We start from the raw sequence: 27,817 nt of genomic DNA, 5'->3' as shown, positions 1-27,817 counted from the left end.
GTCGCGGTTGCGATACACGCCACGACATTTGCATGTTTTCGCTGTTTGGTGGATATAAAAAAAAAATTGTGCGTCACGTTCGCTGACCAGTACGAGGTACGGCATATAAAATATATAACAATATACGGTGACCGAGAAGCCTATGCGGGATAAAGTCCTTCAAGTATCGTGGATAAATATCAAACAGCACCAAATGCGGTATATATATATATATATAATCGATCCTTCGATAAAAGCAACGACAGATTCTTCAACGTAATGACAAAATTTCATCTCAATTCCCGCTCGCACATTGTAGTACGCTGTTTATATGTGCAACATGTGGTGCGAGTAATCGACCCAATTGCCGTTACACCATTTGCGGTGACAATTGTTTTCTCGCAAGGTGACATTGAAACGGCGTGTGGGACCGACCACGGCTGGCCACGTTTGGATGATATCCAATTGTAAATTACACCTCCGCATCATCGCTCTATCCGTATAACATTTATCGTTCCCGGTCTTTCCGTGGATCCGAAGCTGCGCGAGATGCGTCATTACGCTTTCGTCCGGCAAGGACGGAATGATCGTCCTCAAATATCGGCGTGTGGTAATTCATTCGATACGTGCGGTAATCGGACGCCTCGGTAGCTAGTCCGGTTTAATTTTTACGCAGGAGAATTCTTGGATCGTTGGATCATCGCCCTCCCCGTTCTCCGGAACGAAAGATCTACAAGTTTTCTGTGAAACTCGTCTCTCAACGCCTGGAAATAGGCAACCTTAGACGCATACCGAACGCATAGGAATACGAATTGTGAGATCGGTTGTCTATCCGCCGGCGTTAAGGGGCAAGTTTCACAGAAAACTCTCGGTATGTTGCATCTATGTATAGAACGAACGGTGGTTATAAATTCGGTTTTATTACACCCCGCGTGCATGTATTTATATGATACATATCAGCCCTCGTCGTTACACAGACACACACTGCATCGTATCGCCAAGATGGAAGAAATTTATGAGATTTCGCAACAATGGGAACTGTAAATGTTTTCACATTCAACGTACATATATATATGAGACGCGATACGCGGCATTTGAATATTATCAAACGTTTCTACATCTATCATTCCACGTTGTGAGACAATCGACCCTTGGAACCGACGATACGATGCGCGGAGTTCATCGTGAACTCGCGAGAATAGGATGGGTGTGGACCTCGAAGCGATTATTTTTCACGGCAATTGCATCCGATGAATATACCCTTCCCGTCCAATCTTTCAATCAAGAATTACATACGCCGTTGCACATCAAACTATACGCCTAAATGACTCCGGCGCAAGGAAGGAATTACAGCCGCACGGAATTCCGGGAATTCAATACATTTGTCCAATTTATTCTACTGATTGGCATCGTCGATTCATTTTCTCGAATTGCTTGTAATTAATTAAGTTTCAAACCGATCCCCTCGTCGATCGATGTAACGATGAAGTAAACTCGCTCTGCTGGGATATTAACGCGTTGCCTTGGCTCGGTTTCAAATATGCAAACAAAATTATCCGCTGATGGGTTTTGCAGGATTAAACGGGTACTTGCGAATATTGATTATATACTGATTGGCCGAGGAAACCTGCCGATAATATTCGGGTTGATTAAAATGACGTTATTGAATAAATTATTCGGTCTGATCGTACTGGTTGCACAGTTTTATACATAATTATTGGTCACTTTAACTTTCACTAAAATTCTCACCCCAGTAATTCTGATTTGACAATTTGATCTGGCACGGCGAACATAAATCGCAAGATGATTACACGATGATTAGCCGTTAATTAGTAAAAATATGATTTTGCACGAGTATAATATTTTCTGCAACGAGGTTCGACATTCTAATGCAACGGCATAGTGTGCGAGGATCATAATGTCGGGGCTCCCAGGTATTCATTAATACCGATTCTTCATCGACCGCGGCAGAATGACGATCCCATTCGCCTTGAAATTCCTACTACTTGCACAACAATCGCGATCCCTATTCTCGCTGATTATTGTCAGAGTTGTTCTCACTCATTATAATACCGTGTAGTATAGCCAATCTGGAAGCGTGCAGGTATTGCGTAATCTCGCATTATTATACCTGCATTTCTCGAAAAATTTCCCACCGTACGAGTAACTTTATGCAAACTTGACTCGACTCGCTTGGCTATGCATTAAATATTTTCAAAAATGAATAAAGAACTTGAGAAAAGCCTGTTTCGTCGGTTTCCAGATAAAAATTTATTACCGGAAACAAGAGTCGTATAGATATCGTGTGGTTACATTGTCGGTTAATCATCGCGTTGAAGTTTTCGAAATTCCCAAGGTAGGTATCTCGTGTCAATTTTAGCGCGAATTTTTTTCTCGAGTCATTTTATACTGCTAAAGACCACGAGAAATTTGAATATTTTATAACGTACACCGAATACCTAGCGATCTAAGTCGACTCGATTTCTCACTGCAACTTTACTACAAATTACGCATTGAGCATGAGATATTTGATTTTCATTTTCATCCGAATCCAGCAATCCCTCACGCAACATTCGAAACCGATTCACTTTCCCTCCGAATTCGCGTTGAATTAAAAATCGCGTTTGCCACATCATCTTCCGGAACATTCGTCCCACGTTTAAATATTCTCCTTGATGATCATCAAGCGCGCGAATTACACACGACCAAATATTGTACAAACTCGTCGTTATCACCCACGTATCGCAGCATCAGGAGAACAGAAAATTGCGTAATCGTAAGTCGGTGACGTAGGCAGACCGCCTAGAACGCGAAGATTGTGTCACGTGCATAGTTGGTCGTAGCTGGTTGTGCACGGGAGCTTTATTAGCGCCTCATGCTTCGTACTTGCGTACAAAGTATAACGTATAACGTATAACGTATACCGTACAACGTAGCGCTACAAACACGGATTCATGGCTCGGAGTTTACAAGGACAGGGCGTGCCCTGTGCTACAAGCGTCTCTGGTTTCTTCTATTTTTCTCCACCTTCACGCAGGGTGGGGGAAAAAATGTAGAAGAATTATAAAATATAATGGTCTCCAAGCGCGATCGACTTCTCAAAAGCTCGTCAATTCTTTTGGTTGAATTTCGACAAGTAAAAAGTGAAAATTAATTAGAAAGATGCAATGAAGTATGTATAGAAAGAGATTTTTCTTTTTTTACACTTTGAATTCTCTGCATTTCAACTACTTTCTACATCGTTTTCAAAATTTGATGGATATGAAATAAATTATCGCGCGTGTGCGGTATTGCCATCATTATGTCTTCTGATCTTTTCACATTTTTACCCCCACCCAATGTGCCACTCACTTGCATTTTACATCCGGTTCCAGCTATTCGACGCAGTGAATTTCCGTTTTGGCTCGTCGTGTCATCGGTAATCTTATTTGCGCGGTTGCACCGCGGAAATCGGTCGTCATTGCAGCACGTGGCGATCGCCGATTGCCTGCATAGCATGATGATCGATCAGCGACACGCGGTCGATGCTAGTGTCTGTAAATCGCACAGCTAGCAGTTAGGTACTTGAGGCGAGTCCGTTGAACTTGAGGATGATGCGCGTGCAGATCTTGGCCGACTTATCAAACGATTTTTTGCGATCGATCATCGAAACTATCGCAGGTTGTTATGTATAAGTGTGTCTGATTTCCCCACCTAATCCGATTCGTCTTATCACCGTAACGAATACGGTACCCTTGAATATACCATTGTTGTGGGTAGAAACTATGATATAAAGTTTCGAATTTTTCTTATTTGAGCAGATGTTATGCGCGCGTATTTAATATCATTCACTCGGCTTGCGGTTCTTCGCTCAAAACATTACCCACCCATTAATTATTTTCATAGGTGTGATAAGATCTATCTGTAAAAGTGGGCGTGGGGTTTAAACTCAACAATGTTACGGCTGATTTCAAGCTTAAAGATTCAGCTATTATAATTTATGATGATCGTGATCTATGAAACGAGAATCAAAACTCAGATGAGCACGTCATTTTTGCTATAGGGTAATATTCTGGCTCAAAGTTTATTATTTACTATCAACGTACAATTTTTAATTATAGCTTATTTGTGCAGTCATCGGTGTGTTTACCGTTTCACGCGCCTGAAAAAAGAAAACAACGCCGCGCGTTTCACGGTGTCTGCATTGTTCTGACATTTTCTAAAATTACTTTGTGATTCCTTAGTCACATTGAACAAGTACAACCTTCGGTAAGAAGCACAGAGATTATGTGGCAAGACACTGATAGTCGTTAAGAGGCCAAATTTAGCTGCGCTAAGACGGCTGTTCTTGAAAAGAAAAAAAAGCGTTCAAAATTTTTACGGTCCGATATCGAGCGTAATTCGTCATATTTATAAAGGTCGATTTACGTAGGTGTATAATTATGATTATGTGTTACATCGAGCGTACCATGATTGAGCAATTAAAACATAATTGGATAAAACGTGCCTGCGAACGTCAGTAGCTGACTTGCATAGACATCGCGTACCATTGCACGTCTATATACCTATATTGATATCCTTAAGTAACAATTGATAGGAACTTGGTTATAGGAATATATTTTCATCACCTTTGATCTTTTGATTTACACCCACTCGTACATGCTCGCGTTAAGATTTCGGATTGATTTATACGCCGGCATAAATCTGCAGAGCCTTCGTTTGCTTAGGAAATAAATTTTTCATATCAGTTTTTCTGGCTAACCTCTTTGGAAAAAAGTTGCCTCAACATTCAACATCTCAAACATTTTATTGATAATCCGTCAAGACAGGGATAAAAATTATTTCGTTTACTTTCTCCGTTATAACGATCTATTGAGCTATTTTTCATCACTCCACACGGCTCGATTTAAGGGGATACCCCGGTCGATTTTGACGTTGACCTATGTATAATATCTCAAAATATATATAGAAGTCCGCGTGTCTCAAGCCCTGAGAAAAGGCAATTCTGAACAAAAACACTCCAATGCATTTTCATTTGACGTAGAAATGAATAGATGGCAAGTATTCTAAGAAATCGTGATAATAAATTCGTCGAATTCATGCCATTTTTTTATTTCTGCGTCAAACGAAAATGGATTGGAGTGTTTTTATTCAGAATTGCGTGTAGATCCCGTTTTCGCGATTAGTATACGCAGACTTCTGTGTGGAGACGTATACTCCAAGGTCGAAATTGACAAGGGCATCCACTTAAGACATTTTTCGAACGCAGTCGAATAACCCGAGCATCATCTCGCCCATCATTGGTTTCGACGATAACAGAATTTGACCCGATGACCCAACGTCCCGTTTATTTTTAGATTCTAGCGTCATCGTTTGACTCTGCTATATCATGCAACAATTACAAGATTATGCTTGAATGTCGCGCACGTATTACGGTTTATGTTACGTGACCTGAATACGTATTTTTCTCCATTCCGTAAAATTTTTTTTTTAATTTTTTTTTTTTTTTACTCCAATGGTCCAATTGAGGTGGGACTGCAAGCTCAACGGGTGCGGAAAATATTCTGTTATCACTGAACAGCTGTCCACGGTTTTACACACTGCGTAGAAAGACACAGTAATAATAGGAGTAATAATAACAAGCGCGACAATTTACTAAAGCTGTTACATTTTAGCTCCTAGCTAATTGCCTGATAGTTATCTCTGATATGTATGTATATCATTATATGTGTGCATACATAAAACGGACTATGCACAAAGAGCTAACGATCTATAAAATATTTTCTCGGCTCATCAACGCTACAAAGCTCTATACTGTAACAGACGTTCTCTGAGTTAAATTATAATGTATTATACCTATGTATAAAGTGTGAGAAATTTAAGGAATCTTGTGGCATACATGTTTTTATTTTTGGATATTTGAAAAGCGTTTTGACAACCGGCTACCGAAGGATTGTAATATAATTTCGATGAAAATCGTTATTTTTAAAGGTCGGCGTCGTATAACCGGGGGGCGCTTTCAGTCTCAGGCAGCAGAGTTATAGGATTTATTTCCGGCAAGTTATACGAACAGTTTCGTCGCAAGATGATCTCGCGGGAAAAACTTGGCGACCGCGTTTCATTGTACAAGCTACTATGCTGCCATCTTTCGTATCTTAATCTTTTATAAATAAAAGACGTAGAAAAAAAGAAAAAAAAAAATGAAACGAAATGGAAATGAAACAAAGAATTAAAATAGCGCGCTTGTTATATTGAAAGCGGTGATGCTTGTGCTCGTAACAGAAGTAACAAACTCGCTTTGTTTTCATTATATGTGTACAGTAATAGGATATTATACATTTTATAACTCCATCGCGTATATTCGCCTGCTTTATTATGTCATCGACGGGCGTTGCCGTTTTTCGCTCACATGCTGAAACGCTGCACGCCGGAAACTTGATTTATCAAATTAAGAAAAAATTAGGCCGCGTATATCAAACAATCCAACCTTACATGCATTATATGTATATACTCGATTTGAATATTCCATAAACATTCATTCGACAGGGAAAATGCGCGGTTAGCTTTACGAGAATGAAGTTAGTAACGTCACGTCGCACCTTAGGCAATGCCCGAAATTTAGTAAACAATGACAAACAAAACACCACTCTTATTTTGAAAAGCCAACTCCTTCAAAACCGTTTTAAAATTGCGTATTTAAGATTTTTCCGCTGATGTTTCGTTGCCTCAAGGTTACTAATTTCAGAGTCTTTTAGCTTTTGAGTAATTTTTTCCTGCAATCTACACTGAACAACAAATGTATTAAAATTCACAAGGACACAAGATGAGTAAACGCGATCGTCTGCCGATTTTTCCGCTCGTCAAACGCGCCCAATGCACCTTGTCTTTGGAAATAATGTTTGATAATTTAACCGTGGGTGACAAGTTTCGTTCCTCAGGATATTTTTACTTAGCTGATAATCGTTGCTTTTCATACATAATTATGCGCGGAAGGCGATAAGTTATATGTATGTTATACGTGGGATATGAGTCGTGGTTTGTGTGGTGCGATGACGAACGACGCACGATTACACACTTTGCCGGCGAGACGACATGAATGCTTCTGTTTCAACTAGCAACGCATTATTACATGGGTATATTCGTAAAACAAGCATGTATTTTTAGATATGATTACATTATACGAATTGCGCGGCGTAGCGCATCCAGCGCAATATTACATACGGTATATATAATACATATGTTCGTACGTATGAACGCCAACATTGTTCTGCTGTGTACATACCGATTCAAATCGCCATTTCCCGACGACATGGATAAACGGGGTCATTACATCATTGCGTCTTATACGTGTTTGCTCGGGTCAACACAAATAAATGTTGAATGCAGCTTAAGAACTTTCGTATATCTTGTAATTTTCGGATACATATGGTGATTAACCCGCGCCGTTTGCCGCTCGTCCCCGTAACGAACCAATTTTATCGACCATCGAATCTCGGTCGGGTCACTTCTCGCCTTTCGTCGTTGACCCGTTGAAACTGAATATACAAGGAAAAATATAAAACTTAGTAAATATGTACACAAGAAGAAATTGACCGCGGGCGGTTGGTTGTTTCGATTTAACCATCCGTCTCTTAGTCAGACTCTCTGATTTTTGATCAAAGTGAATCATTGTATATCTTTTTTTGTTGCAATAAAAGAAAAGAATCTTAACCGAAAACGAATTTTTTCCTCCTAGTAATTTATTGCATATTTTAACGTTCATGTCTGAGCTGCATATTTTATGTCACATTTACACATATATTTGGGCAAAATTTGGCTTTTCGTTTTTCTGAAATCCAATTCGGGTTTCGCTGCGCAACAGAGAATGCCGAAGCGAGCGCAAAGGCGAATGCGCACGCGCACGCGCGCATGCAGGCTGCTCGTTGCAGCACGCACGAAGATTGACTCGCGACACGCGTGCTCTTACGAATATATAAATACATTCAGCCGTGAGCCATTCGCGGTGACTTGTACCGCAGCAGCGACCGACAGGTACATTATAAGCCAGGTATGCAGTCCGAAAAGGTCAGCATCGATTTACCGGTTGAATATTCTAGCGGTACGAACAGCTCCGATTTATATACCAACTTACACACTTGTTACACTCGCAGATATCAGCACGATATCAATGGCCCGTTTACCCAGTCAGCTTGTGACAATTGGAGTGAACAAATAAACTGAAAGAAAGAATATCGTGAATGATAAATTTATGGATTTAGGTACACATCTACCGAACAACACAATTGTCACTATAAGCGTTGGCAACACGACTTAATCTCGACTAAAATTGCTGAAGCTATTTTGCAGGTGAGGATAGATTTGAAGTCGAATCGAGATAACGTCGATACTCACTGTATCAACTTCGAATTTCCGTTTGGGGTTTCGTTCGTTGACCTTGAGCTTTGATTTCTGACAAAGAAAGTCCAACTTTCCAAGTCGATCTCTCCGATTTGATTTTTTTTTTGCGATATGTTATAGCAGACTAAAAACTAAGTGGCACGTTTTTTTTTCATCTGCCATTAAACACTTTATGGTGGTGAAATCACCCTCCAAAAAAATGTATGTTAAGGGACGATTTGATAGTTTTTTCAAATTCAGAAAATTACATTTTTCATTTCTCGTTATGAGAAAACTTTTCCAGTTGAATTGGTGAAAAAATATTATGTTCTTGTCGTTTAAACTGCGAAATCGCCCCTTGACACGCCTTACTTTGGAGGGTGGTTTCACCCACTCAAAGTGTCTAATGGCAGATAAAAAAACTACGTGCAGTTTAGTTTATAGTCTACTATGACATATTAAAAAAGAAATCAAGTCGGAGAGATCGACTTGAGATACCTTCCATGCGAGAGGGTAATTGTGTGGGGACTTAAGTCTGACCCCGATGAGTCCTTTAGGAACAAGTGTGTACGATGTGAACTCCCCACTTAATATCTAGATGAGAAGACGCATCAAGCTGCATTTTGTTTGCCAGATTCCCGGCCAGGAGACTTGCGTCATTTTCAGGGGAATTGAGCTAGCAGCCCAGTGTTGCGGTTATAATACGTCAGACGACGTACGAACCTAAAATTACTCGCGTTGGTGGGGCTGACTAGGGCGCAGTAATCTGGGTCAAATTCAACCGGCTTCCCGGCGGGGATTTAGTTTCAGGGATTAGGAAAGGCAAAATCGGCTGGATAATTTACATTGACGACCGTAAATCGCGCTCCGCTATTCAAGAGTTGTCGTACACTTCACCCGATTCCTAATTCATAAGCACGCTCTCGCCGACCTTCTCATTTTCTGGCTGTCTTTGTTTAGCTCGGGCTAGACTTGACCTCTGAACCGTCGACTATACTTGGCACGCAAGGACTGCAAAATGTCCCACAACCACGAAACAACCATCGGGTGCACGGTCGTTAAAGAGGATATTGAACCCGCATTGCGATGTTCCTGAGACGATGATTCAATCGGCGCTCAACAACTGCTACTAATTAACCTTCCTTGGTGCGTGTGGTTACTTATACCTATATATGCTTGCCAGACACCTGCGTCTCTACCTGTCGAGGAACGAATGTTTGGTCGATTTCCAACCACCTGATCTGTCAGCCTAGGGTCATGCCAAACGTGCGATTCCGCAGTTCTTCGAGTAACATGCAGGGAAAAGAAGCCAAGTTACCGCTAAGCTGGACGTACGATAGCAGCGAAGTGGTCGATGGTTTGGCGCGGATTACTTTGTCCCAGAATCAGCAGGATGTTCTGGGTTGTCGGATCATGGAAGAGGTTTTCTTGGAGTACCCTTGGGCCTACGTTCCTCGGCAAGGAGTCGTCGCGTTGTTGCGGGACGACGATTCCCAGCTCCTGGCCTTCAAGGAGGACATCGACAAGTACGAGGGGGACTGCTTTCTGGTTGGTTACGCATCGGCGGAGCTGGTCTCTTCGGAGTTTGTCATCTGCTTGACCGAGGCGGCGAAACGATTCATCGAGAAACGTAACAAGGAGGTAAAACGGCGGCTGGACAATCACGTGCGCGGCATGTTCCACAAGACCCCGAAGCCCTGGGTGTCTGGAGGCAGCGAGATCGAGGTAGCTGAAAACGTCGTGCGAAGACAGAGGCCGCTATTCGAAGTTGAGATATCGGTGCCTTCCGTGCTCCTCGGGAACAACCGAGAGCTGACGGACCGGAAGTCGATCGACGCGGAAGACACGGGCATGGAGATCGTTCCGAAACACGAGAGGTTCGAGCTGGTTCCAATGTCGCGGCTGACTACCGCGGTACAGACCAACCTGCCGGGCCGGGAGACTGGGGTCCAGACGCATTACGGATTCCCTAAGAACGCCTGGACTCAGTACGGCTTTGAGTACCCCGCCTCGGAGGCATCGGCCTCGGAAGTTCCTGGTGAGATTGAAGAGGAAGTGGAGCAGGACGCTGAAAAGGAAGGCGGCTCGGGTGCTCAGTCTGATCAGGAACGTCTTGCCGACGACGAGGAGCACGCCGAAAAACCGGAAGGCGATGTCGAGCAGCCCGTGGAGGACGAGGCACCGGATCCCGTTGACCTGTTTCTGGACCAGTATGCGGACAAGGTGATCGACGTGATAGACTACAATGCGGCGATGAACCTCCACGTTCACGACATCGACGAGCTCGTGCTGAAGGGCAAGGAGTCCAGACCCAGGGAGCAGGTAGTCTTCGAGGAGTTCAAGTCCTTCATTGACCTCGGTCTCATCGCCGGGAAAGTGGTGTCCGATCTTTCCTGGCATCCAACTTTGTCCGGGGTTGCAGTTGTCTGCTACACCGAGGTACCAAAGTGCGACCTTGTCCAGGGTCCGTCGGTCATCAGGAACGCGAAATCGTCCTTGGACCGTAACGAGTCCGTCGTCTTGGTCTGGTCCTTCAACGATTCGATGGCACCACGGCTGCGGTTGGAGCACGATCGACCCGTCAGCACTGTGTCGTTCTGCCCATTCAGATCGGACGTCCTAGTAGCAGGGTGCGAAACCGGCCACATCGCCGTATGGGACTTTAATGGTAAACTGACCAAATGCAGCGTTGACAACTGCTGTGCGAAAGAACCGGAAGTCGGGCTGCCGAATGGAACCAACAGCCGTCAAACCGTTCCCGCGATAAGCTTGTCCGCAGTTTCTAACGACCTGCAATCCCACCATGGCGCCGTCAGAAACATACAGTGGATTCCGCCTTATTATCGCGTCGAGACTGACGGCCGACTGACCAGTCTATCTGATAACAAAACTGTCCAATTCCTCACCGCCAGCGAAGACGGCTGCGTCGCGGTTTGGGACCTCTTGTGGGAACCTCGAGCTACGACATCCTCGTCCCTCACTGAACGCGGGGGTTTTAAGCCACCGAAAATTCTCTGCGAGGAGTTTTCCACTGGAACATCGGAGTTCAAGAAGATCGACGGACTCCTCAAGCCGATTTATTCCGTCTACATGCAAGTACCGAAAGAGGTTCGAAACCTGCCGGTTATCAGCCTTTTCATTCAACCTCCACTGACCACCTACGAAGAAGTTCATTCCGTGCACCGACCCTGTAGTGGGATTTTCGAGTCGGAAGACGATGAAGAGAGTTACTTCTCTACACGAACATTCGAGCCAACATTTTCCAGGGCCGAAAACGAGTGTCAGAAACAATTTTGGGCCGGTTCTCCTGAGGGTGATTTTCTAAGCTGCGCTTGGGAAGGTCACGAGTTCACGGAGGTCGCCTCCTCCGAAAATTGCCGGTACCTCGAGTGGTCCCGGGTTCACGACGGTCCGATCACCTGGATCAGCCAGTCACCACATTTGTCGGAAGCCCTGCTCACCGTGGGGGGTCGCGTATTCGCCGTGTGGAATCGGGACTTTCTTCAGTCTCCTCTGCTCCTGAGAAAATCCCGGGAAGGATACACAGCCTGCTGCTGGACCAGTAGACCGGGTGTTTTTCTCGTCGCCAGAAACAGCGGCGACGTCGAGACCTGGGACCTCTGCTCAAACACCCGCGAGTGTCTGGCCGTCCAGTGTATTTCTGGGAAACGGATCACCGGCTTGTATCCCCACGTGATACCGCTGGAGCCGAATTTCGTCGGGGTCTGCGACCACAATGGAGCCCTTCGAATCTTCAAGGAACCGTCATTTTTCAGCGAGGATAAATCGAGGAGAATCGAATGGCTCGCGGAATTCGTCGCGAGGGAAGTGACGAGGAAGCGGGAGTTCACCGCTTGGGAATCGAACTTTTTAAAGACCGATCCGCACCGGTTGCAGAGAAAGGCGTCTAGGGCGGCAGACGAGGCGAAACGACGACACGAAGAGGCCAGGGCTAAATTTCAGAAGGAACAAGAGGAACTGGCGAGACTCGAGGAAGAGAGAAGGGCTAGACTGGTTCCGAAAAGCAAAGCGGAAAAGTGGAGAGAGTCGGATCTCGAGAGAATGCGGTCTATCCTGCTGGCCAAGAAGGGATTTGATCCTTGGGAGCTGGAAGCCACGAGAAAGCCGCTTGTTCAGCAGGAAGAGGAAAGGTCGAGGAAGCTGAAAATGGCCGAGGAAGAGGTTAAACAGGGTGAAACCTACTACAGAGACGCAGTTTCTCTGAACCTTCCAAAATTACCAGGGAAAAAGTCACCGGATGATTTCGAACCTCTTGTCTCTTTGCCCGAGGAAATATCCATCGAGGAAAAAAGAACCCAGGGTAGGCTTCGGTATGAAATGATTCGCGCTCGAGCCGAGAAGAAAATAAGGGAAAATCTGGAACCTCGTGAGTTTGATCCGAGGATTATGACCAGCGATGCTCGACGTAGGCGCAGAGAACTTGATCTCGACTATTTGAAAAGAAGCAAAAAGGAGGAACGACTGAGGAAAATTAAAACTGACGCCATTGGATGATGGACGTGGAATTGCAGACAGCACGTCCGAGTATTAAGTTTCAATCTAGTCGACGATAAGCCTGCTATCGCAATTTCAAGATCGATTTAGACATTGTTTTCCCAGTGATTCATCGATCAATATTAGTATCATCACCTTATTGTTTAGATGCAGCACTATCGCTGGGAGCCTTTGTTTCGTTTTGCGTGTTTACATTTGAAACAGTGCGTTCAACTGGTTTTTGCATTTGCTTATGCAATAGTATATGTAAAATGTACATGCATTGTGTAAACAAATACCTAGGGAAGAGATTTAAAAATCGAATGATTTTATTGATTGCCGTTTAATTTTTATTTCTACTCTGTTTCAGGCTCTCGCAATCATCTGCATGATCCTTGCATCGCCAGCGCTAGTTGGTGTCACCAGTTTTTTCCTTTTTGTTGTATCGACGGCCTTCATAGCTACTATTCTGTGGACCTTCGTCTACCTTTTCTCAATACGCGAGGCTCTCAAGCTTCCCATCAATTGGATTCTTTCGGTAAGATATTCCGCGAACTGTAAACGAAGCAAGTTATGATCATAACACTATACGTCAGGTTAGAAAATCATGAAAATCTATTTGTAATCACAAGTGACTTGACAAAATGATTGTACTGAAGAAGAATCAGATTTTTTCATATGAAATTTTTAATACCAAGGAGCAGTCATTTCGTTCGATAAGAATTTGTTTAAAACCAAGTTCCGGAATACAATTTTCATGCTGTGTAATTTCAGGAACTCATCAATACCGGTATCTTCACCATAGCGTACGCGATTGCTTTCATCGCTCAGCTTTCCCTGTGGGGAGGAGTAATAGGAGCAAATGGGAAAGGAGCTAATATCGCTGCAGGGGTAAGTTGTTAAATAAACAATCAGCTACTGTAGCACATTTAAGAATCTTTAGCGTGGCCATGATGAGTGCGAACGGTTTTAAGAAGACTTCATCGTCTGCCGTTCCTTCAATTTCCATTGTTAATCAAGTTCACGAGGTACAGACTTTAATCGTAAGATTTTTCGAATGATTTATCGATCCTTATCGTTATCACTGTGTTATTCATTTCACCGATATCACTTCGATCTTGGACGATTAAACACAGTGGACGATAACGTTCTAAGATTATCTTTGCATTATTCTTGCACGTTACAGACAAGGAATATATGCAAACCGCCATTCAGTCTTGGATTATCTAAAAATAACATTCCAACACTTTAGTATATTCCTTCTACGACGTTTATAATAGTTCCTCGTCTACATACGTAGAACTACGGAATTAAGTGGCCACGAGAAAGTGTCACGTATATACATTCATAAAACAGGTCGTTGCCACTTATTCGCATGCGGCTGCACCTTGTATACGTGTTTTTGGATAAAACATGTATGTATACGTTGAAAAGCAGCTGATGATCTTTTATTCAAACATACCGGACTTTCTAGCACTTTCTATGGTAATTCCGTAGCATATGATAATGGACGAGGAAACGCGGTTGACGAAGCTGTCGCTTAGGTATGTTGGAAATTTTTTGTTTTTTTTTCTAATAATATGGTGTATTTCGTGTTTTCGCAGGTATTCGGGATAATCAATTGTATTGCGTACGGGGTGGGGACGTACTTCCTCTACATAGAATGGCAGAGTTCCAACACGCAGTAATAGCGCAGGGTCAACGATACTGTCCTAGACGTTGGTACAGAGGTTCATTTATTTTATTGCATCTTACTATACATCCTCGGTCGGATGACATTGTCTTGTCGTCCACGGTCATCAGAAGTTAATCGTTCTCGACGGTTATGATTCGAGAGTTCCAACGAGCGAAAGTCGCTGTTCCATCAAGCCCTTCGATGTGTGTAAACCATCACGCGCAATTCATATATAATATAACGATTGTATCTCTAAGAAACGTATCCTACATATAGGTATATATTATATTACACTTGCTAGCGAAGGGCTCGAATACAGTGCTAATCACTCAGCGCTGACTTCGACCAGTTATCGCATAACTTACATGTACTCGTTGTTAAATACGTATAACGAGGGGTCATCGTCGCTCGAGTAATCATAGTGTCAATATCATTCGGAATGATTTCGTAATCTTTGAAACCACACTGAAATCGTACAATTAAAATGAAATCCATTAATGAAAGTAAAATTTATTTGTCCAATAGTCTTTCGTAATCAGTCTAAAACGTAAGTAATCATGAAATATTATAATCGTGGCGTAAATTTTTTTCGAGTGAATGACCCCTCGATGTATAATGTAAGTGCAGTTCTTTTCCGATTATTCACGGCTCTCAAAAACTTTCGACTGCCTATTTTCAACGCGGTCATTTTTCATTGAGCATACATATAGGATATATATATATAATGTACGAAGGTTGTAATCTGGATTGGATAGCGAATTTTTGCTTATCCCGAAAGAGATCAAGATCCGCAACGCAGGATTCCGGTTTCTTTTTGAACTTTATTGTTTTCCATAAATCGAAGTTACCTACCATTTGAATTTTTGTTTACCGCATGAAATATTTATATTTATTCTCTATAAATTCATCCAGCACTTTGAAATTTCAAGCGAAACAAACGATGTTATACACCATCACATTATACATAATATATACCTATTATCACAAATTCACAACTAACTATACCTATTTCGCAATACAACGTAAGATCGCCTTAGAAAAGTGTGAAATTAGAGGTTCATTTTTATTCATATCACTTGATTTTATAATACACGAGATGATATATTCATATTCATTCAAGTACCGGCACACTTTGCTTGACCTTTCGGCACTCTGAAATTTTGCATGTAATCGATCTAGCAGATCCCTCGAAATTAGCGTAATACTCACGGTACCAAGTGCGCTTAATTTATTGCTTACCTTGATGTAGAATCGTGTGTTCAGTAAACATAAAAACAGTGCATTTTCTCAGTTCTTATACTGATTTCTTTCTACGGCCTTAGACCACGTTTACTCAGGCAAAGTATGATATCCACAACTAATCGATTTATCGTTCGCTTGTGTCCGGTAATTGGGTAAAAATATGAAATAATTTTTGAGCAAGCCTTCATGTTTTCTGCAACACTGACATTAAATGCGTAAGCATTATTGCTACAAGAAAAACACAACTTAACAAAAAATATTATCCTCACTTTACACAGGCATATAATATTAATTTCAATACTAATGATAGAAATATATGCGTAAGAAAAATACTGAATACACACACACACACACACACACACACGCGCGCGCGCGCGCGCGCGCACACATACACACACATATATATATATATCAATCAATAGAAAAATGCATAGAATCTATACAATCGATGAAATGAAAAATGTAAATTTTATACTTATATATTTATACATATAGATTTATATACATTATATATACATATATACATGCATATTATTTATATATTATATCGTAATGACGCGTATGTGCTCAACCATACACTATATACTACATATGTATTGGTTTACATCCTTTTGCAAATCCACATTGGCTGATTAATGAAAATTTGTTTTGTCTTTTGAACGGTAGTTGATAACATACAACGTGTAATGACGGATCAGTGTACTTATAATTACTGCGTCCGCGTAAAATTAGCTAATGGATTTAATTAACGACCAATTAAGCATCATCCGAAGATTGGTTGAACGTATGGATACTGATCTTAATTTGTAACACCTTCTTACATGAATGCAGCGAATTGTAGGACAGCAATGAAACCTGTAACTCGTTGTTTACAATCCAATGACAATGAACCATCACAACATATTTGCAACTGAAACAATAAGTCATTTTGACACGACGATTCACGCCCGTTCTACTATTGTATAGGAGGTACCTGACACGGATACGTTGAAAAATGCATTTACCTTCAACAAATCATATAATCTATTATAAGATAGAAATGTTTTACGGCATTGTTAATTGTTAGAATACGATACTTATATAGTACCGTATCGCTACTGATTATTATGTATGTATGTATAATTACGTATATCTGTTTGAAGTTTTTTGTTGATTTTTTCTCTTCAATCCTTAATGTTTTAATTTTATTTACCCTTGAGCTATTATACGGATGTCGAATAAAATTTAATCGTTCCAGTTACACATACGAATAACGAGTTTTCGCAAATATCTTGCAGATACTATCAATTCTAGAGTATTGGTATTTGTTGCAATTTTTTCGACTTGTAGATAAATTTACCACTGAGTCGGCAGAGCCGATATAATTTCGAGATGAGAGAATCAAAAACGCCTGATGAGAGGCAACCCAATCGCCGATACCACGCTGAGCGCCTAATAGAATGCAACTCAGCATATCTACGTGCACGAAATTATCGGATGTCAGGCGCAACGAGTCTTCTACGCTCTGGTTTGCCGATAAAATAGTTTTCACTGCACGGATAAATAAATAAATCTCAAAACAAAAATGGAGAAGTATTTTTAATACATGACGAAACGTCGTAAGCATGTTGGAGCCTCTGTAAACACCCGTTCAATACTCGATGACGGATTATCGAATCGTCGGATTCAGCTTACTACGCATGACAGGCGTGCCCGTTGGCTGCGTAAAGAAAGACCGATCGAATACATACCTGCTGCTAGCTGCATTTACTCGACTGTTTCGAATGCGTGACGTCATGTGTGACGTTACCGGGCTTGGCGGGGACGTTAGGCGTCGATTTCAGTCATTCGCGAGACGTTGAGAACGTAACATAACTCCGATTTCCAGTCACCTGTCTCAGGTTAGTTACTTCGAAAACGTTTATCAATCCTACTGCGGTGCATCTACTTTTCTTTTCGCAATTCCGACTTATCGACGATTGTTTTTACTGCGGTACGAGTCTCTTATATCCTCGTTTAAGGGGTATGTATAATTACAACATTGACGCAGTATAATCAGAAGCCGGTAGACCGGACGCGTTAAGACCGTTATATGTTAAAGGTATCGCGCAAAGGGGAATGATAAAGCATCCGACATATAATGCGTTGTAAAAGTGAATTCTCCGTAGGTGAAATTAATAATTTGTGTGCGCGTTTGAATTTTCCCGCGAATCGATATTGCGTTTACTGCTGCTACAAATACACGGTATAACTGTCACTGCGTTCCTTGCTTTTTGTTAGGATTAAATAATACTGCACCTTCAGTATCGATAAATTCAAATGCCATCCTCAGTCTGATTTTCCTTATTTCGCTCAGTTGGCTGAGTGTATTCATATTTGTACAAGTCCAGTGAAGAAATTTCATTCAAGTTATCGTTACAGCTGATCTTCTTGGACAGTTACAGGCTGCCAAAATTTCACTTTGACTGTCGGGTATCAATCAAATTCATTCGTCATGAGAATTCTAGATCAGATACATACGAATTTTTCTCTTGCCACGGTCGGTCGAGTCGTTTATCTTAATTATCACAAATACAAGGAAACGCTAATTCTGAAGTTAACCAAACTCATCCCGATCACTCATTTCGTCATTAATATCAAGTATCGTAAAGTTTTCCGGGTGAAAATTTCTCCCAGGACATCATCCAAGTGGTTGAAGTTAGCTTCCGGTTCTTCCTCCATGCATGATTAATCAAACCACCGAATCTCGTTGTTTATATTACCGTCTGCATTGTTCACTTGTCACTACCGTTCCGCTAATTAGGATCTGTACTTAGAACTTTATATCTTTACTGAGTTGTTTACATTTAATGACAATTAAAACTGGTAAACTGTCCAAGCCCTAAACTGGATCGATGATGACAGACTGATCACAGATGCATCCCATATTCTCACATCATTGCCACTGGATAGTACTATAATAACGGCGTCAATCGTGTAGGTAAATTGCAAATTTATAGTACAAACATAGGCGCGTTGCCGTTCGGCGTAAGACGTTCGATAAAATTTTGCAATATTAACTGTTTCTAACTATTGCAAAGTATTAGAATAACAAGTTCTATCTATACCGAAATGGAGTCAACTCTATTTCGGTTTGAAGGAGGACGCTCAGAAGCAACAGCCGAAGTAGGTCGCACCTCGGAAGTCCGACCTCGTCCCGATTTCCATAAGGCCCATGGACGCAACGATAGCAGAGGCCAGAATAAGAAGAGATTTAATATTCGAATTGTACACTCCTGCTATGGGAGGTATCGATACCCGTCCGGATGTTCGTTTTCGTCCAAATAAACTGACGTTGCCGATTCAAGTTTCAGTGTGCAATTCCGCCGAAGACGCATAGTAGCTTTGGACATATTCGGAGTCATATCGTGAATTTGATTCTCGTAAAATTCGACAATCAAATGACACAGTTGGCCGTATCGCGACAAGTAAGATACTGCCATTTAGCAAGCTTGACTGAGCTAATATCAACGACACACGATACACTGATGTCATCGGTGAATTAATAAATTCGTTATCAAATTTTAACGGAGGTTCATCCTTTTTTCCATCAGAGAGATTCGGAGAAGAACAGCGATTAGTCAGCCAAAGCAGCCCGTGTTCATTGTTACACTTGACGATGACATAACGATGCCTTTCTCGCCTCAACGCCACTAAACGATTCTCGGTGATAATTTTTTATTCAAATTCAATCATGATAAAAACGCGTCTATTTTAATGTTCGAAAATTGGCTGCACAATATTTTTTTCAAGACTTTATTTCGGGTGCAGTATGCACAACCGTATCAATAGATTCGCGTTGTATCAAGAGGCGAAAATAATTTGCGTTTACGTCAGTGCCACTTCTGGCGCATGAGTCATTGTCTCACACAGTGGGTGAAAGAATACGAGAGGATACGTGCGGTTGCTGCGTGTGCGTAACGGATTAAGGGAATCGAGCAATGACTCCGAAGAAGAGCGAAAGCTTAGTTAGCTGGAAAGCAACGAGCAGAGAAATGGAGCAGATAAACCATAAACGGTCATAATTCTAAATGCTTTAATGAGGCTGAAGATAGCAGCCAGAATTAACAGCCAAACGTTCTAATGTTCATTCGAACGAGGTAATGAATTCCGAAAATCAAAATTTTGTGAAACACCTTGAAACCCTGATAATTTTACAGAATTATGAGGATCAAACTGAACTGCATTTTTCTATTTTCAAAAAGTTTAGTACGTTTGGCTGCTAATTCTAGCTGCTAGTTTCAGCTTCACATTGCTTTGAGGAGTCCAACCTCTGTGACATAAGAATTCGTCTTACTCGTTGATCGGTCTTTTTTTTTTTTGCAGAGGATCAGTGAACTCGTGAAAATATCTTTAGCATGCGTGAGACGAGAGTAGAACTGAGTATAGAATTAAAATACGTAATGTTTACGAAATTTGAACGCGGTGCTTTTGCCCATCAAGAGGTACTGCGAATTATAACTGCGTTACTTATGCAACGTAGATATGTACTTATGGAATATTTATGCGTATTTGAACCTGGAAGGATCGGCATACATGCTGCTCAGATTCGTCGGCTTTTATGAAAAACAAAATCGCCGCATATTATGCTTGTCGTCTCAACATGAGATTTCTACCCGACGATCGTTTGAACATTTTTATTTTATTTCAGGGTTCCCTGTGATAACTCGATATCATGTCTCACTCCGTCACCATACGAACAACCACAACCACCACCAGTGGCTCGACGATCATCCTAAACACTAGCTACTTAAGAACTTTTCCTGGAATACTGAAATTTCTTGAAGTTGTAAGTACTCCGGCATATTAACGAAGAAATTATTCACAGCGCGGAATAACTTCGCAAAGTAACAAGTTTTAAAACATCCTCGCGAGTGATGTATAATGATCGTCGGTTTCCTACTAACGTGGAACAACTACTAAGGAAGTGGGTTGTTGCATTCAGTAAGCGGTTCTCGATAAGGAACCGCAATAAGCGTCGTTGGCTCATAATCAGACTGTTACGTGAAAAGTTTTCTTTACCAAAAGCTTCTTCTGATCTAAATAGATCATGTGTGAAATATTACAATACCATACACGATTTTGAAAGAGCTGACATCCTTTTGCTGATTCACTTTCAATGGTTACACACAAGCTAATCCTATGGATTCAGCACCCAAAAATGGTGGATCGAGGTTGGGTCCGCCATACATGGCGATGGCATAAGTTTTTGAGAAACTCTTAGGCCATCGCGGCAAATGAGCTCACCTCAAGTTCACGCTCTCACTTTCAGGCGCTGGGCATCGTCTGCGTTGGGATCATGGGACACGATCACGACACTCACTATGCCGAGGCGCTGGCATCAACGCCCAGGATATTTTTCCTCCTCATGACGACGACTTTCATGATCGCATCTTTCATTCTTCTGATATCTTGCCTCGCATCCTTGTCAACCGGCTCGATAATATCAAAAACTATCTACGTAAGTTTGTCCAAGATAGGATCATATAGAATCAAATCTCCAGCTGGAATTAATGGAATTTGTTTACTGTCCTTATTCCTTGAAATTATAATCAAGGAAATCGATCATTCTACTGTACAATCAAACTTTACATACTTGCATTAATTTTGTAATTTACAAATTCAGGAGGTGATCTATCATTCGATCGGATTTGGATTGCTCCTTGCAGCATCTCTCAACCTTCTCGTAGACATTACCAAAACCCGTTATCGCCCTCATAATTATGATGCCATTTTGGCAGCATCGGTGAGTTTACCTAAATTAAGCAATTAATACTCCAATATCCAATCAAAGTACTACTTACAGATTTCTATCGGAAAAGTACATCGAAAGTATTGAAAATAACGAGTAGTTATTTTTTTTTAGATCATGGGACTAGTCAATGCGGCGCTATACCTTATGAGTACTATACTAGCTCTGAGATCCTACAGAGGTATTTAAAAGCCGAAGATCGTACGGGATTCGACGCTTAAAGAAGCGTCAGTTCGCACTTAAGACACAGTCGTTATCAAAGCTGTGAGGGATGCAGAACAGCGACTATCAGGCGCAAGCGAAGACTGTTTTATCATCGTTGTCATCGTATGACAAATGCGTAAAAAGAGAAGAAAAATTAATCATTGCTGAGATATGCATTGTATAACTTAAGAAGCGTAATACATAGATAGATCTTGAAGTGTCGGTTCGGGAAAGAATGCTAAAAATTTTTAGATCAATATATATGTAGTAGATTTTTGTCGGTGTATTTTTGAGATATTTTTAAGGTAAATTTATTGTCAATATTTAAAGTATAACGATAAGCTTTCTACTTTTATAATAACCCTGTAGTAATGGTCGATGTCTAACAATACTATTCCCACTTCTCTTTGTCGCTGCAATATTGTCTCTTATATAGTTTACAACTAACAGCTATAATCGGGAGAAACCAGTGTCAAGAAATCCTGCCCAGAAAAAAAAGGTACCATACTCACGTGTTACCGCATTTGTATACAAGTATCATCGTTACCATTGTTCATACGAATATGTAATATTTTTATTTTTCTAAACGTTCCTACGATCTAAAATTTTCTCCCATCATCGTACAAATAAAAAGTGGTAACATGCAAATAAAATATATCTTTGTACTACGTCACCTGTTCAATCTTCTATTATTGATCGAGCAATTAATACGTATTCAATTAACACTTGGCTACTTGGTACTATAGAGAGAAAGAGATGGATAAATAGATAGAATTTATTTATGTACACTTTGTTGTATGTTAAAGAATAGTAACAAAACTGACGATGCAGCATTATATAGCAGATATTGGTTAACAGAACAGTGATAAGTGGTAAGTCAATGTTTAGTAACATTGATTTTGAAGTAATTCTTTGCGGTCAAAGTCACAATGTGATCGGCAGTTTTTGAAGATCACAAATTTCAAGATCATCCGCAAATGCCAGACGGGAGACTTCAGGCTCAAGGCAATGTGATATATCTATCTTCAACGTAGAGAACGGTCGGAAAGGGACCGAGAACAGAGCCCTGAGGAATTCCGGTATTGAGCGACCGGCCCCATAACTACCTGCTACCTTCCAGAGAGGTTGAAGGCCGTGAAAGAGACTCGTCTTCGTAAGGATAACAGAATCCAACAACACAAAATTCAAACCGGCAACGTAACCGAGAACGTAATAGAATCGGCCGAAAAAGAAGCCGTCGACGAATCATCGTCACTGTGTGTACTTCCATATGTAACTTTATACATTAGTTTTCGCGATGGTCATATTATGGCGTAGATATAAAACTCAATCAATCAATTAATTATTTAATCGTTTAAGGCTTAAGGCCTCAATAGTTTGAGTCTGGCCAATTGAAATTCACCTATTAACCACTTCGTCGCACATTGTTGCGGCATTTGGTCCAATTACAGTAGAACCACGATTCTCTGAACCACGACTTGACTTGTCCTAACGTTCAATTATCCTAACGTTGGTTCGCATCATACAGTGTTCGCGCGAAATATAGATTTAGATCCGCTTGTACGTTGATTCTACCGACAGTTTTTATTCGCTTCCTGATTTTTTGATTTTTTTACTTTCTAAGAAACGAGTAGTAACAAAATAAGCGTTCGGTGTTAGATGTTCAGAATAGACTGTTTGTCGATTTAAATTTATATTGTATATATTATCATCCCTTGGGATAAAAATTGCGTTTCAGTTAAATCCGAATTAGAATCAGTCACGATTAAGGCCATGTAGTAGTCCTACCTTTACCGACCGAGCAGACTAAAGAAATAAACTAATTCACGGAAAGGGTTTGAATTTCGGACATGCGTCGCTCTTTCGTAACGGGGTCCAGGAAAAGAACTCATAACACGAAAATCGTTAAAAAATGTAGGGTTTATTTTAGCGCTGTCCAGTAATATTAGTCTTCATCCTCAATGGACTTTTTTTTCTTGTCACGGCTTCCGCAGTTAATTGCTATATTCATCGCCACAATCGTGGCTACCTGGTGCCTTCGATAATACGAAAGTTCTTTTTTTTTTTGTCGTTCATTTTAAGTGATTAACGCAAGTAAGTAATTCAATTTAATTCAATTTAATTTGCCTTATTAGTATTTACATGGGTTCAGCCTGTGAGTGCATACTAGAGATATAAATAGATGTAGAACATGCAAGCATGTGAGGCATTCCAGATCGATTCGAAAATATCTCAAAATTCCAGATATTATTAGACATAAAAATTTTTAAGCCTAGACCCAAAATGGGCCAGCGTTCGCTTTGTCATTTTTTGAATTTTACTAGTTACAATTTTTTTTTACAGTTAGAAGAAAGGGTCAGATCATTATGGATTTTTGATGGAATACTTTTATACATAATATACTTCCGTATTCAACCCTTTCAGGGGTCCATCAAATCCACCAAACGGATTGAGATAAAATTTGGTATAGAGGGGTTTCTTGGGTCGCTGACTACGAATCTGAAAACAAAATTTGAAAATTCAAAATGGCGAATAGGCGAATTGTCTTGGGCTGCCTTCTGCTGATTTCTGCTAAAATACCTTTTATTTTCATCCATCCAAAAATGTCGATCGACAGAAATCAGAATACCATTGGACATCAGACAGTAAAGTCTTTTGTTAAGAAAGTTATTTCAATTACTCACAGTGATAGTTGTCACGAGCCGAAATAACCAAATTCACAGACAGTGACGAGCTGAACGATAAGTCTGAAGATTTGTGAATCAAATTTTTAAATCTGTGCAAACATTTAATATATTAAAAAATTGTACATCGCGTTACCAAATGCGAGCTGGCAAACTATGTCAAGCGAATTTCGCTACAACGATGTTATAATAAATATACACATATTACAATGTCAGCTTAATTTAATGTATTCATTTTGCATAACTCTTATAATATACCGTGTGAATTACAGATCGGATGGAAGAGAAAAAACAATAAAGTTCATCCATCCACATGCGATTCAATATGACACGTGCGAAGACTTCACCCTCTCTTCGTGGTGCGATTCGAAATGAAAACGGTGGGCAATTAATAGCCTTCGCGTACCAACGTGCCGACGACATTCCGTTGACACTTTTTCTCCATAGGCATCTGCATCGTCGATCCGCCATAATTTCCTGTGGCGCGTGCCGAAAATAGACAACGACCCTCTGAGGTCTCGTACCACGCGGGGGGCGCCGTTCATGCATTGCGGGTACAGAATCTTCTACAGTCTGTAGCGAACTCTTAACAGTGAACATTCGTCCCGAGGGATCTCTTCCTGTCGTTCCATTCAAATTTCCATTTCCAAATTCATCGTATCACTCGATAAACAGATTCCTGGGAACTCGTGCTTTCCGGAAGTACCAATCGGACTCTTCATATTTCTTTCTAACTCACGTGCAGGGAATTTAGGTACAGCTGCATTGCCGTGGCGTAAAACAATCTATAGGTAATGTTCTCTGCTTGATTATAATCCATAAGAAACTATCCGATTCATGCCGATGGTTCTGAAATCGATCGGTTGCACGTGGATCGATATCCGTTGTAAGAACCGCTGTTCCGTTTGTCATCGATTTCGTATAGGATAGAATGTAGAGAAACCCCGGTTTGATAAGTCAAGTAATCTTATTGTTAGCAACTACACGCAATTTTTTCGAAAGAATCGCAGAGCATTGGTGACTTAAAGTGTCGCGATAACAATTTACGGACAGAAATAAACTGTTGCTCCAGGGGTTAACGGTCCCGACTTTTGAGTCGAGAGTCTGCAGCACAAGAGCGCTGTTCGACAATATTCACCGAGAATATTGCGCAGTTTGCGCTTGCATTTGTGTGAAATCCTTGACTTACCGCCGGCACTTTCGCACACACGCACATTGCGCACTCAAAGAAAGAATGTAAGTTGATAAGAATATAAGAATATAATAAGGTGGAGCATAATGACGATACGACGAACGCAAACTTATATACACACGCATGCATCCGCAAGTGCATGTTTATGTACATTAACAGGATGCGACGTTTAAGCATCGTGCTGTTTAATTAACAGACTGCGGGACGGAACTGTGAACCATGGGCGGGGGTGCAGCTGGACCGACGATCAGGATGGCGTCGACGGGAACTCACGGAGCCGGGGGTGTCGCTTGTTGCTTTTGCCGATGCTGCACATGCATACACATCGAATTCTTGAAGACTTTACCGGGCATGGTGAAAGTGGCCGAGGCGGTAAGTTTTATCTGACACACCATAAAATTGCACACTTTGAATGGTAGAATTTTTTCGCGATACGCTGATTTCGATGAATGTGAAGCCCTGCAGATTTTTCACATTACATATTTTTGTAATTATGCGGCCCGCGTCTCGATGAATATTGAATTTTTTGTTAAAAATCGTCAATCCTCCCGAGATTCCCGATCTCGTATTTTGGTAAATTGCTGCAAGAAAAGACAAGGAAAACTATACAGTGTATTCTCAAAAAGTTAAAGAAATTTCTGCCAGGGAGTTTGTATAGGATATCGATTCCAGGATCTGTCCGGAAATTTGTTGCATTCTTTGGCGTTACTGAAACCGTATAAAGATATTGTTGTTTCAGGTGATCAGCAGCTTGATACAATATTTGTTGATTAATTACGGCCTGAGGTACAGTGCGACAATTGGTTCGGCGTACGAAAGTGCCTTGACGACTTGTTCCGCCTGCTTTCTAAACTCGGCGGTACTTCTGGCCTGTTACATCGTGTCCGAAAAATCGTACAGACTGATACGCTCGTCCCTCTTCGTAAGTGAAATATGAATTTTCCGCAAAACGTCCCCGTCGAAATAAGGGCTGATTAATAACTTGTCAGTTTGTCCGATATTTCAGGAGCTGATGTTTAACGCCCTCGCATCCTTTCTCTACTTGAGCTCAGCCTCGTACTTGGCATTTGCTACCAAGATGTTCCTCTGGGGACAATATCTCCTCACACCTGGATTTGACGTCTATCCAGCAATGAGCGCCGCCTACGTAAGTTTATCGGTAAATTTATTCGGAAGTCGATTGAAAAAAATTTTAAATAAAATAAATAAAAATTTACTTCTGCGGTTATTTCGCTCGTTTATTTGAAATTTAACTACTCTTACAGATGCTTTGCGGGGTAGTCGGCGTCCTGCACGGTGTGGATGCCTACTATTCGTACAAACACTACACTGGTAGTTGGTAGCGAGGAGCCTGATTTCAGCGGTAACAAATTTTTCCCATTACACTTACGTGAAATCATGCCTGGACATAAATTATTAATACGTAAACGGTAATCGAGCTCTCGTATTATATCTAGTCACAAGAATGAGATTCTTTTGAGCTTTGGCGAGTAGTCCGCACTCGAAAATCAGGAAATTAACATATAATGTATTATAGAAATAACTACGTCTTAATCATTCCTAAAGGATGCAATTTATCAAGGTTATGAGAATCATTGCGACGTTTGATCCATGGAGGAAGTATGTATAATATTTATTCCTTTTCCTCCTCTACCAGTGGAACGTTAATTTGTGACGTCAGTCTGGTGATTTCAATGATTGAAAACCACGATCAAATCGCATGATTCCAACATCGTTTCTCCTTGTATTGATAATTTTACCAAACAATAAAGAGTTTTAATAAGTACGTACTCGGTGTTGACGTGTACGAGCTCTTCGATTTGGGTTTTCCGTTCAAACAGGATGTATCAATCAGGTTCTGAGATCAATGTATCACGTCATTTTGCTTATACTTTCAAACAGACCATTACGGATACTTACCCTCTTCGAAACAGGTACGTAGAGATATGAGTAGACGCTTTTTTACCTTCCGGTACCCAAGACATAAGTCAGGGGCGGTGGACCCTGCATCCAAAAACTGGAAGTACAACATTTTTTAGATACCGTTGAGAGGGTCTGGAACCTCGATCCCTGCCGTGCGAGGGTTTATTCAGGTATAGAAAAGCATACCGTCGTCAAAGGAAAATTATAAGGGTCTAGAATCTCAGTGCCTGACATTCCACAGGGTCTAGATCTCTGCGTCCAGCTCCTTCTTAACTTGTATAACGGGACTGTGCACAACG

At 41.2% G+C, this 27,817-nt stretch overlaps 3 protein-coding genes across 7 annotated transcripts; all 3 read left to right on the top strand.

Moving 5' to 3' along the window:
* The first annotated feature begins 253 nt into the window (after positions 1-253).
* On the top strand, positions 254-14,426 carry LOC124297826 (dynein axonemal intermediate chain 3-like). The gene is made up of 6 exons (XM_046749147.1): positions 254-850; positions 9,295-12,721; positions 12,997-13,052; positions 13,199-13,366; positions 13,603-13,634; positions 13,718-14,426. Exons 2-6 carry the CDS (start codon positions 9,592-9,594, stop codon positions 13,887-13,889), a joined length of 3,558 nt encoding a protein of 1,185 aa, XP_046605103.1. The 5' UTR covers positions 254-850; positions 9,295-9,591; the 3' UTR covers positions 13,890-14,426.
* Positions 14,427-17,470: 3,044 nt separating this feature from the next.
* LOC124296929 (uncharacterized) lies at positions 17,471-22,275 on the top strand. The gene is made up of 5 exons (XM_046747374.1): positions 17,471-17,625; positions 20,415-20,552; positions 21,036-21,224; positions 21,390-21,509; positions 21,630-22,275. Exons 2-5 carry the CDS (start codon positions 20,439-20,441, stop codon positions 21,702-21,704), a joined length of 498 nt encoding a protein of 165 aa, XP_046603330.1. The 5' UTR covers positions 17,471-17,625; positions 20,415-20,438; the 3' UTR covers positions 21,705-22,275.
* Positions 22,276-22,470: 195 nt separating this feature from the next.
* Positions 22,471-27,361, top strand: LOC124296928 (protein singles bar). Of its 5 annotated transcripts, XM_046747373.1 has the most exons (6): positions 23,343-23,813; positions 24,676-24,957; positions 25,792-25,967; positions 26,335-26,517; positions 26,602-26,742; positions 26,861-27,361. In XM_046747373.1, the coding sequence occupies exons 3-6, from the start codon at positions 25,815-25,817 to the stop codon at positions 26,936-26,938; spliced, it is 555 nt and encodes a 184-aa protein (XP_046603329.1). In that variant the 5' UTR covers positions 23,343-23,813; positions 24,676-24,957; positions 25,792-25,814; the 3' UTR covers positions 26,939-27,361. The 5 variants fall into 5 exon arrangements, with proteins under 5 accessions (XP_046603325.1, XP_046603329.1, XP_046603326.1 ...); XM_046747369.1 differs by lacking the exons at positions 23,343-23,813; positions 24,676-24,957 and adding an exon at positions 22,471-22,872; XM_046747370.1 differs by lacking the exons at positions 23,343-23,813; positions 24,676-24,957 and adding an exon at positions 24,967-25,194.
* Positions 27,362-27,817: the final 456 nt, after the last annotated feature.

This window comes from Neodiprion virginianus, chromosome 2 (genome assembly GCF_021901495.1).
Source record: "Neodiprion virginianus isolate iyNeoVirg1 chromosome 2, iyNeoVirg1.1, whole genome shotgun sequence".
In the NCBI taxonomy this organism is placed as follows: domain Eukaryota; kingdom Metazoa; phylum Arthropoda; class Insecta; order Hymenoptera; family Diprionidae; genus Neodiprion; species Neodiprion virginianus.
The sequence above is the reverse complement of the archived record's forward strand: the minus strand, read 5'-3'. Positions and strand labels throughout refer to the sequence as shown.

Coding starts and splice junctions, on each gene's coding strand:
- LOC124297826 (XM_046749147.1), top strand. CDS start 9,592: ATGCCAAACGTGCGATTCCGCAGTTCTTCGAGTAACATGCAGGGAAAA. Junction 12,722..12,996: donor AAGGGAAAATCTGGAACCTC/GTGAGTTTGATC, acceptor CTTATTGTTTAG/ATGCAGCACTATCGCTGGGA. Junction 13,635..13,717: donor ACCGGTATCTTCACCATAGC/GTACGCGATTGC, acceptor ATATCGCTGCAG/GGGTAAGTTGTTAAATAAAC.
- LOC124296929 (XM_046747374.1), top strand. CDS start 20,439: ATGTCTCACTCCGTCACCATACGAACAACCACAACCACCACCAGTGGC. Junction 20,553..21,035: donor TACTGAAATTTCTTGAAGTT/GTAAGTACTCCG, acceptor TCTCACTTTCAG/GCGCTGGGCATCGTCTGCGT. Junction 21,510..21,629: donor ATGCCATTTTGGCAGCATCG/GTGAGTTTACCT, acceptor ATTTTTTTTTAG/ATCATGGGACTAGTCAATGC.
- LOC124296928 (XM_046747369.1), top strand. CDS start 25,815: ATGGGCGGGGGTGCAGCTGGACCGACGATCAGGATGGCGTCGACGGGA. Junction 25,968..26,334: donor TGGTGAAAGTGGCCGAGGCG/GTAAGTTTTATC, acceptor TTGTTGTTTCAG/GTGATCAGCAGCTTGATACA. Junction 26,743..26,860: donor CAGCAATGAGCGCCGCCTAC/GTAAGTTTATCG, acceptor CTACTCTTACAG/ATGCTTTGCGGGGTAGTCGG.